The 11,111-nt window shown below is 42.8% G+C and overlaps 1 protein-coding gene across 2 annotated transcripts; it reads right to left on the bottom strand.

Annotated features, from left to right (window-relative positions):
* Positions 1 to 375: 375 nt before the first annotated feature.
* Positions 376 to 8,150, bottom strand: LOC148015162 (histidine kinase CRE1-like). Of its 2 annotated transcripts, none has more exons than XM_087666107.1 (11): positions 6,846 to 8,150; positions 5,396 to 5,632; positions 5,135 to 5,304; positions 4,519 to 4,731; positions 4,168 to 4,354; positions 3,987 to 4,038; positions 2,907 to 3,136; positions 2,706 to 2,804; positions 1,904 to 2,616; positions 1,300 to 1,824; positions 376 to 1,133 (listed from the first exon to the last, which is right to left on the bottom strand). In XM_087666107.1, the coding sequence occupies exons 1-11, from the start codon at positions 7,326 to 7,328 to the stop codon at positions 908 to 910; spliced, it is 3,135 nt and encodes a 1,044-aa protein (XP_087522233.1). In that variant the 5' UTR covers positions 7,329 to 8,150; the 3' UTR covers positions 376 to 907. The 2 variants fall into 2 exon arrangements, with proteins under 2 accessions (XP_087522233.1, XP_087522234.1); XM_087666108.1 differs by lacking the exon at positions 6,846 to 8,150 and adding an exon at positions 6,585 to 6,802 and having other exon boundaries at positions 377 to 1,133.
* Between the last annotated feature and the right edge of the window lie 2,961 nt (positions 8,151 to 11,111).

Genomic DNA, 11,111 nt, shown 5'->3' on the forward strand with positions numbered 1-11,111 from the left:
GAGATTACATTTGCCTGATATGCCATCTAACAAAAGCTTCGACATCAGCCATAATGACCCGAACCCTCCTATTAGAAGATTCAAGCTCAGATGTAATCCGGAGGATAGGCCCCCCTGTCCATAGTTAGCCTGGCCAGGTCCAACCAAGCTAGTAGTTGTCACAAACATGTCAGATACATGGTATTGTATGCAAACACTAATGTACAAACCCAACTCACATTGTGTGTTTAGACTATTCTAAACTTAGATGCCTATCATTATTACTTGATAGCTTGGGTTCAATTGTCTATCCTATCATTTTTCAGTAAAAGTGTTCAATATTTCAAATATCCCAACGATACCAATTAATCAGAGTCCATCTTCCCCAGAAGCACAAGTATATTATATCAAGTCCTTCACAGAGAAATCAAAAAATCTCCACCCTTTTTTTTTTATATCGAAGAATCTTACATCTTACATACATACTATACAATTTGTAGTAGCAGCTTTCTCTAACCATGTGGGCTTCAACATCTCCCCCCCCCCCCCCCCCACCCCCACTGGTGCTGCTGCTGCATGTATTTGCACTACAGATATGTAGCTGGCCGTGATACACTGGAGAACTAGATCATCAAAATGCCTCCTTTTCAATCCTCAAACAGTCTAGTCGGGGTGCTCGCTCTCTCACCCCATCATTACTGTGACAATAGACGAGCAAATGGCTCCAGCATTCAACAATCTCAAGCATACCAGTTGGGCTGACATTTCCTCAAGATACAAAACAAACACCTGAGCTGGAGGCTGTCACTCAGTCATTGCACTGTTGCTAGCCTTTCGCCAAAAAGTTTACTGGGTGGGTCAATCACAGCTCCTGATACAAATCTGTAGTGAGCAAAGATTCAAACTCCTATGGGTTGCGTAAATCCAGTCAAATTGTCAGTACTTGGCTAACTGCTATATATAGCTGCTCCTCCTCAAAGGGCTTGGAGACATACCCATCCATTTTGCAACGAACACACTCATCATAAGTTGCCTGGATAACATCAGCTGTCATTGCCAGAATGGGTACATGCCACTTCCTGTTGCCTTCACACAATCCTTCTTGTTCATTAACAAGCTCCTCCACTTTCCGTATGTTCCTAGTTGCTTCAAACCTGGTAAGATCAAGCAACAGCAACTTAATTGCCTGAAATTTGGAAACGAGCTGACTGTAAACTTGATATCCAGCTCACTACAACCCCACAGCTGATTTTTTCATCTAAATCTTTGATGTTTCTTCAACCAAAGTGCAAATACAAAGATCAAACAACCTATACATACCCATCCATCTCGGGCATTTGAATGTCCATAAAGCAAGCATCGAACTTGTGGGGTGGTTGAAGTTTTGCGATGGCAGCCTTGCCACTGTCAGCACATTCTACATGAGCACCATACTTCTTCAGAGCACCTGCAGCTACAATACGGTTGACTCTATTGTCATCTACCACTAAGATCTTCTTTCCACATAGGAGATTGCACAAACTTCCAGACTCCTGTATCAGGCCTCTTCCTTGCTGGCCCTTGTTGCCTATCCCAAGAACCTGCTCAAGGCATGCAGCTATCATGCTTGCCCGGAGAGGCTTCATAATGACGGTATCCACATACCCCATGCTTTTTGCTTGTTCACATTCGGTGCTTGTCATAGAAGTAGCTAACAAAATCATTTTCATTCGTGGTATGTCCCTCCTGGACTTTGCTCCAAGCACATTATGCTTGGACTTTCGGAAGAGACTGGGGAATGTTAAACCAGTAGACAACCCCCAAGCATCTTTGTCCACAAGGACCATATCAAACTCTCCTATTGCACTGGCAAAAAATGGTGTGCAGAATGTCAACTTTTTATTCAAAATAATCTTCGAAGATTATACTAAACATGAAAACAAACCTTAGTTCACCAGCAGCTGCATTGTGAAGTCCACCACAAAGCATCTTCATGGCCACTTCTGGATCAGAGACAGTTGTTACTTGAACGCCCAGTCTTTGCAAATGATGTCTTGTAACTTCTGAACGCACCAGCCGCCCATCTACAACAAGAGCTTTCATGCCCTCAAATTTTGTTGTCAAGGACCTCTCAATCAAAAACCTTTTGTCTTCTTCAACATCCATATCACATGTTCTCAATGTGAGGCTACATGTGAATGTTGAACCTACTTTTTCTTTGCTTTCACAATACATCGTACCATTCATCAGCTCAACTAAGCACCTACAAATGCTCAAGCCAATCCCTGTGCCACCATATGTTCGCGATGTGGAACTATCTGCTTGCATGAACGGCATGAAGATTCTTGGTCGGGCATGTTCAGGGATGCCAATTCCTGTGTCCTCGACACTAATGAAAACCTTGACTTCAGAAGGCTCTCTATATGGACCCTTCTGTGACCCAGCCCTTTCGTTTGCAAGCAAGAGTTTGAAATAATCCCAGCTATTGCGTCTGTTTGCAGCTGTGTGTCCACTTAAAGTCGTAGACACAACAGTATTTGGTTCTTTGACCCTGTTTCCTGTAAAATCCTTTGGCATTGCTTCAGCATTTGAGAGCTGCACTGACTCCACATCCTCGCATAGATGCACACACACAAATATATGACCCTTTTCGGTGAACTACAGATCAAGAACACTGAATGAGTGAAAAATATGCTCAAAATCACAATATAATCATTAACAATAGACTAAATGCACTGTAGACTTACTTTCACAGAATTCCCTACAAGGTTGGTAATTATTTGGCGAATTCGTCCAGGATCTCCAATAAGGACAGAAGGCACACGCTCCGAGACATAAACAGCAAGCTAAGAACCCAGCAGGTAAGGAAGGTCACAATTATAGAAACTTAAAAACATCAGATACAAGTGGGGGAGAGAAAGTAAAGAACTGCAAAGCAGAAGTATTACCTCTATGCCCTCACCACGAGTTTTCCCAGAAAATAAGGAGAGAACGTCATCAAGAATGGCCCGTAGATCAAAAGGTACAGCTTCCAATTCAATACGGCCGGACTCAATTTTGGCTTGATCAAGGACTTCATTGATCAATGTTATTAATGCTTTTCCACTTGCTTGCGCAGTTCGAGCAAAATCTTGTTGTGTTGCATCAAGCTGAGTGTCGAGGAGCATTTGCAACATTCCTGCACCATTTTTCAACAGTTAAGCCAAAAAAACTGAACAACTTTAATCATCATTCAAGTACCTGTAATGGTACTTTGGAGAACATAAAGAACACATGGACGCATTCAATTATGGTGCTCTAAAATACACACTTCAAAAGTAGTGCTTGAAACCCAATTAGTTACACCCAATGACACATTTGGAGTCTGTGTAACGCCTCATTCTGACCACTGTTGACAATGCACGTCGCTCTTACAACTCTCATGTATCTGACAGCATCCTGTTTACTATCATGAAGACTATTGCTTGCACACCATCAAAAAAGGGCCTCTAGCATATATGTACTAGGCAGCCAGATACTTGATTGACTACTGTTGCTCAAGAAAGGTGCAACTAAGATCAAGAGTAACCTGATACTCTACTTGTGAGCAGTTCATAGGCCAACTCTAAGCCTTACCATCTTCTTGAAGTTTGCACGCTGTTGCTGAAATATAGGAGTATTAGGCTCTCTTTTTCTACAAGTGGGTTTTGTATTTTAATATCAGTTTCATTGCCACAGGATGTAACCAAGCAGAAATTGTCGGTTCTATACTCTCTTACAGTAAAACCACCATTGACACATTTTATCCACAACCATGCCGTCCTTCTGGCTCCATGAAATGGTAATTTAGAACAGAATGATCACTGTGCCTGGAGGACTGGATAAAGAAACATTTTTGGCCAATAAAAGGAATAAGTTCAACCTCAAGCCAAGATGAGGCTAACACAGCCGGGGCAACCATTTTTCAAGTTCTTAAAGAGGTCATTCATCAAAGCAAGCAAAATTCCCAAAAGATTCTCAGTATCAGGAGAAGTTATTAGACTACTTACCAAGCACGCCATTCATTGGTGTTCTTATCTCATGCGAAACGGTTGCCAGAAACTACATCAACAAATAAGGAGAGAGATTAGTCAAAAAACATGTTCCGTGATAGTTCTCATTGTTGACATAACTTTCCAGCATGTAAAACAAACAAAACTAAATGCCAGACTGAGCTTCTGGTTTTCTTGCCTGAGACTTTGCTATATCAGCAGCCTCTGCTTGCACTTTCAGTTCTTCCATCTTCCTGTAGTCCTCTTCCACCTTTTTAACATGGGTATGAGCATTGTATACCATGGCACAAATTAAAGCAACAAAAGCCAACACCCCGCTTGCAAAGCCCAAAGCAAGAGTTGGACGCGGTATTTTGCTTGCTAAGCTGCATGCAATTAAAATAAAGTAATAAGTTAGATGAAGCTAAAACTGTTCACACTGTTGAGAAACACAGTCCCCACAAATTGTGCCAAACAAGCACACCAAGTAAAACCTAAACACACACAATTTGTACCGCGAGGATGAAACAAACAAGCCAATTATGCTCACCTGCAACGCATCTCATGTTTCCTGAAAGGATCTCCCAAATCCAACAAACTAACATGGGATGGACAAGCATGCGATGTTTCAGGTCCATACATGCGAAGTAGCTGTGAAGAATTCGTTATGTCAAAGACATTCACCTTGATATCTTCACTCTTAGCAAGCTGACCCAGAAGATTTTCAACCAGCGACTCAAAATCAAATGCTCCACCCAAATACCTGCCCAAATGTGCACCAAAACACGAGCTTTCTTTAGCACATAGAGATCTGAGGACATGACAAAAACAAGCTGATTACTAAGGCTACACAAAGTTTGTTCCTAATGAAGCTTCCATGAGCTACACATCTACTTAAAATAGCAGTCCTCATCAAGTCCACCCATTCAAAACTATCAATGGGATAGGCTGAACAAACTGAAATATCTTTTCATTTCCAAATTTCCCAACAACAAATATATAATACAGTGAATGGCATCCGATTCTAATCATGGAGAGCCTGTTCCACTGGCAAGATGACTTCAAATAAACCTACTAGCAAGTACCCAAAAGTAAACCTTCATGATTGCTAGATGGCAAAACTGGGGGGGGGGTGGGGGGGGGGTGGGGGGGGGGGGGACATATACCCTGCAGCAGCCACAATTCTCTCCTCAACCGTTGCATCCAAAGGAAGCTCTTTTTTGTAGACTGCAAATGTTAAGACAACACCAAGATGGTTGGAATTGAGAAGCCTGAAAGGACTGGTCAAGACCCCCTTGCCAGATGCCCTTGCCCGTAAGATGTTATCACGATCTTCCTGTTTCACATACTTCAAAGCATCAAAATGATGGCCCCTTGCCATGCAAGAGTGCTTGTAGATAAAGCATTTTGAAATAACAGACAATCACCTCTCCAGACATCATGTCCAAGGAAATAAGATAACCAATAGTTTCCTGGGACAAAATAGTTGGGGCATATTCATCATGCACGGGGCTTGGTTCATTGGAATGCATACTCTTGATTGTCCAACCATGCTCAAGTTCAAATGCCTCTCTTTCAGAATGTAAAACTCTGTGAGCATATGCCACTCCAGTCATCAAAGGCCTCTCAAACGCAGTTCGAGCAGTATACTCTGCAAAAGTGTCCTGCACAACAGTAGTAAAACACAAATCTCAAAATTAAAGCAATCAAAAGAGGGCATTTGACTGATAGAGAGCACACACAACAGAGTCCACTTCTAGAGCATTGTCATAGAAAGGTACGATTTTTCTATACAGATACTGTAGAATAAGTAACCCTTACTGTTTGAATTTACCAATTCTTTCAGTGAAAGTTTGAATTTACATAGAATAAGTAACCCTTACTGTTTGAATTTACCAATTCTTTCAGTGACAGTTATGCTAGTAAGGGCAAAGTAGGATAACATCAAAACCCCCTACCCCAGGAACCCAAAAAAAATGACTTAAGAATTTATTTCTTTCATGCATATTACAGCAGAAAAAGCTACAAGAAAAATGTGAAGACATCCAGTGGGATGGATGGGACAAACAGTAAAGAGAGAGCTACATTATTCTTGAACAAGTCATACCCTGTCCTCGTCACAAACAAGTCAGTCAACAGTTCAATGACAGACACCAGACCAGGTTGCTGAGGTCTAAGAAAGGATAGGAAGCAGCAAAGAACACACTATCACTGGTCACAATCTATCCTTGGATTTTAGGCCCTTTATGTCGACACACATTATCAGACCAGTACTCTTCTTATAAATAATATTTGGTGTCCTAACTCGAAGTCTAGAGACTATAAACAGCGAGAAAGACAAGACAAGCCAGAATAACTCGCCCACATGGACTATTCCTTGCAGACAATGAGACATTAGGTGGTGGGCACCAGAGAAAGGTAGAACCATGGGTTTGCCAGCACTAAAGATACAAACAGGGCTGCAAACTCTACTATTGTGGTTGCTCATGATAATTCAGAATCAGAACATGGAACATGAGAAAATTATTTGCTTGAAAGGCATGATAGGTTAGGCCTAGCTTGCTCGATCCTACTTCAGGTTTACATAACAGAGAGGAGGAGGACAAAGATGCACACCATCCTGTGACAGTCAGGCAAGGAAGGGCCCCTGTCAGATAAATCTTTTGGTTCAGTCCCTACAATAGTTGACAGCCAGCACCATAGAAGCACGTCTCCTACTGAAGAGAAATATAATCATTAATCAACCCATAACTCTATGCATTACATATAAGACTTCTTAAGATTGAATAGATGCCTCTGCAAAGTCCATAACTTTATGCATATGCCAACATGCAAGTACTCAATGAAGCTCATACGGGCTTGAGGAACAGAAAGCACCTGGTCTAGGGCCGTCGGATGTCTTCCTAAGTAAAATGTGGACACAAGTATGGCAAGAGCATGAACATGATTCATGCTCACAGAAAATTGGTGCTGCAGCATCCTCGCCCTCTCGTCACACATGTTAGCAAGGACATCCTCATAATGCTTGTAATGTTGCGAGCTAAAAAACTCGTACACAATGATGGCAACAGCTATGCCAGCAATGGCGAGCAACCATACCAAGGTCATCATGTTGAAAGTACCCCAATACTTGGCCTTGACAGGAGAAGATTGCAGGCTCTTAAAGTTAGTTGAGCAGTCCCACCACTTGGCTCCCAGCTTCCCACTACAGCTAAAGCGATGGCCGCTTTCTCTGAGGAGCGGAGAGCTCTGCTCAATGGCTGCACCATTTATGAAATACTTCATATCACCCATGAAGGAATGCCTTTCCGGTTCCTTACACATTGTGACTCTTTCGGGGGGAGCTCGACAGAAAAGCATCACAGAGCACTCCTGCTAATGGCATTGCAGTGCAAAAGGGATTTCTGGCATCTGCATAGCTGGTGGCTCAAGGAGCTATGCATCGCGAAGAAGTTGCTCAGACAACTGGTGATGTCTCTGAATACAGAGCAACTCAATCTACATTACAAGTGAGCATTCACTCTACCACGCCACAGCTCGGCATCAAGCAAGACCAAAGGTTGTTGTAAGTTCAAGAAGCTTTGCACCTTCCATAACCTGGGAAGATGTCAAAGGCCTGCATCCTTATGCCACAAATTCAGGAGTTCGTCTTTAACATGATCCCATCTGAAGATCAATTTGAGGCATCATCCATGACTGGCTTTTGATGCCAAAGAGAGAAAGTCGTCTGAGAGAGCATTTGGTCTACCTAGACGTTAAGGGGCTGCAGAAAGCAGGACGGTAGGGCCGCCAGCCACATTTATGCGAGCTTGGGAATAAAAGCTTCAAATCTTTCTCTTGAGACGCCTTGGCTGGTGAAAGGCTGCCGAGGAAGCTTGACATTTGAAGCAGTGGAGGCTGCACGGAGGCCGAGGAGCACACTGAGTCCGAGACATTCTTGTCTGAGGGAGTGTATCGGGGAGCTGCTATGCGGAGAAATGAGGCTTACTTCGGCTGGAAGCTTTCTGAGAGAGGAAGAGAGGGAGGGAGGGAGGGAGGGGTATCGGGATTAGCACGTGAGGGACCTCATACGAGCAGGCAGGGGGAACTCGTTAGGGTTACAGAAGAGGGAGCTCCTCATCAGAAGCAGATAGAGGAGATTGGACTAGAGAAGGAATAGGAATGAGAAGAGGGAGGGGGGGGGGGAAGGGGGGAGCGAGGGGTGACTACCGATGAAGATCTCCATCTTTGTTTTGCCCCGCCTTCTCTCTCTTTCTCTCTCTCTAAGCCTCTGCTTGGACTAGAAAGAAGAGAAAACATAGAAAAAAAGAAAATTAAAAAACTATGGAAATGGAGGACCCCACTTTGGACAAACCCAGATCTCCTGCGAGATCCTCTGCCCCTTGCCCCCCCCCTTCTCTCTACCCTTTCTCTCTCCTCTCGTGCCCTTTTCCCTTTCGCTTTTGCCGTCACCGGGCCACGCTTTGCCCGCGTGGCACCTGCCGCAGGGCCGCGCGCCTATGTGGCACAGGCTCGCCACACGCGCCTGCTGACGCACCCTTGAGCCTGCGTGGCACCCCTCCACCTCGGCCCACACTGAACCTTTAGGGACCGCCACGTAGGCAAGCATCGCTGCGGCTGCACAAATTGGGGTATGCCACGTAGGCAAGCACGCACCTTTACGGACCGGCACGTAAGCAAGCATCCCTGCGGCTGCCCACGACCCTTCCACCTCTGCGCACAGTGAGCCTTTAGGGAACGCCACGTAGGCAAGCCTGGGTGCTGCTCGCCGGTAGTACGGCCACGCAGGCAAGCAGCCCTGTGACTACGTTGGTGGTCGCAGACGCGCTTGCCGACGTGGCGCTGACGCCCAGCCGCCCCGCTGCTTGCGTACGTGGCCCGTGCCCGAAGCCTTTGGATTAAGGTTTAGGTATGGGTGGGCGCGGTTCACAAATCAAAGAAAGGAAAGCTCGTTTTATAAATTGTTGAGAGGAGATTGAGATCTAGACTCCAACTAGCTGCTTGGTTGCATTGGATCTTTATCCTTGTCCATCATCTAAAGAAAGATTAGGAGCAAATCTTCGCGAGATGTTTATTTGTCATGAGTGTTCCAGGAAGCTCTCCAACATTTCAGTGTTTTTTTGTCATTTGTCTGATGTGCATACTTGGATACTATGTATTTTTTTTATCATTTTTATTTAGAATTTTTCTGAGCTCCTTGTCATGTATTCTAACGTGCAAAACCTTTTAGCCAAAAAAAAAATTGAAATTTTTTTGTATCTTGCAAATGCTGACAACCCAATATTGGAGTCATGACTTTCATAGAATTATGGCAACTTCATTCCAACTTCATGAGCCATGATTGATTGACACATTAGCAAATTGGCTTACTAAACTATGCATAAGACTAGACAAAAGTAACACAAAGTGGGAAGGCAACAACAAGCATCTCCATTGGAGTGTTCCCCTTAATAACTAACATGCTTGCCCTAAGGGCAAATCTTTGCAATATGGCTATTTTGAATGGGACTTGAGGAGCTTCATGCTATTAGGACTTGATTTCAAAATCAGGGCCAAGTCAATGCCAAATGGATATTTCTTACTGGTTTATCCAATACGAAAAGTCTAAGGGCAAGTCTTTACCACATGGATATTCTTTATGGGCCTCAAGGAGCTTCATGCTATGTTAGGACCAATTTTCTAAGATCTAGTAGATATCGATCAAGTTCAAGCATTATTGAAAAACCACATGTATGCTACACATAACCATAATTGGTTCACATGTTGCAAAATATTCGCACAAGTTGAGGAGCCAATGGGAAAGAGGAAAGAACAAACAAAAATTCACGCAAAATTTTGCTTCATGAAAACCAATTTGAACTTTACCTTAGCAAAGCTTTGATCTATGTGTGGTGGAAATTCATAACTATGAGTTTGTAAACCTTTCCGTGCCATTTGCAAAGTAGATGCAAACCATGAGGTGTGGCGAACAAGCTCTTAGATCACTTTTGGCCAAAAAAGTGTACACACACATGCGTGTGTGCACACACACACACAAAGGTATTACATATGTGCACATGTGTACATATGAATATGAAAATGGGCGGTGTGTGTGTGTGTGTGTGTGTGTGTGTGTGTGTGTGTGTGTGTGTGTGTGTGTGTGTGTGTGTGTGTGTGTGTGTGTGTGTGTGTGTGTGTGTGTGTGTGTGTGTGTGTGTGTGTGTGTCACGCGCACGCTCACGTGCATGTGGGTATTTGAAAGCACAACCCACTCGCACTTTTTCCACTAGTTAAAAATAATGAGGGAACCACTTTTCTTTGCTTCTTAATTATGTTAGTATGATATTTTGTTTTCTTTATCAATTTGAAGATTAAATCATCCTTTTCAATATGAGATGATTAGATTATGATTTTACTACAATTTGTTGCTTTCTATGTTATGTCCATGGAACAAGCACATGGTATATTACAGTTTCACTGGATCAATAACATTTAGCATCATTATAGTTGTAATAGAAGTTGAAGGTGTAATACTTTGATCAATAATCAAAATAAAAGTGGCCAAAGATACATGGACTAAATTGGAAATTTTCTAGGAAGAGTTGAAACCTAGTGACCTTTAGCACACACCTAGCAAATTCAAGGAATAGATAGTGAACAACCAACTTATGCTCTATTATGAAAAAAGAGGGATGGTGGGAAATCTAGCTTCTTGCAACCAAGTGACATGCATCCTTTTCATTTTATTAAGTGACTTCCCTTTTGCCATGCAAGGGAAGAGCAATGGAGATGTACAAGAAAAAAATCTTGAAGGATTGAATGAATTATTCAAGGGAAGAGAGTTCTAATTGAATAAGTCCCTTCTTACATGCAATGGAAGAGTAGTATATGTATACAAGAGCTTTAAGGATTGAATGAATCGCCACAAAAGAACCCCATAGCTTGTGACCATGGATTGATGGATTTGGATATTTATATTGCTATAGAACTGTTTGTAAAAATTGTCCTTGGAGAGTACCTGGCTTTACATATATCAACTTGCTACCTTTGTTCTAGTTTTGTATTTCATGGATGAGGTTTTAATGAAAGAAAGGGCTTTCAAATTTCTAGCTAGATGAAGATTCATTTATTACAAGCTCTTCATCAATTTAATACCATGTTTAG

This window comes from Lygodium microphyllum, chromosome 24 (assembly GCF_053477565.2).
Source record: "Lygodium microphyllum isolate KBCC chromosome 24, Lygodium_microphyllum_v1.1.10, whole genome shotgun sequence".
Classification (NCBI taxonomy): domain Eukaryota; kingdom Viridiplantae; phylum Streptophyta; class Polypodiopsida; order Schizaeales; family Lygodiaceae; genus Lygodium; species Lygodium microphyllum.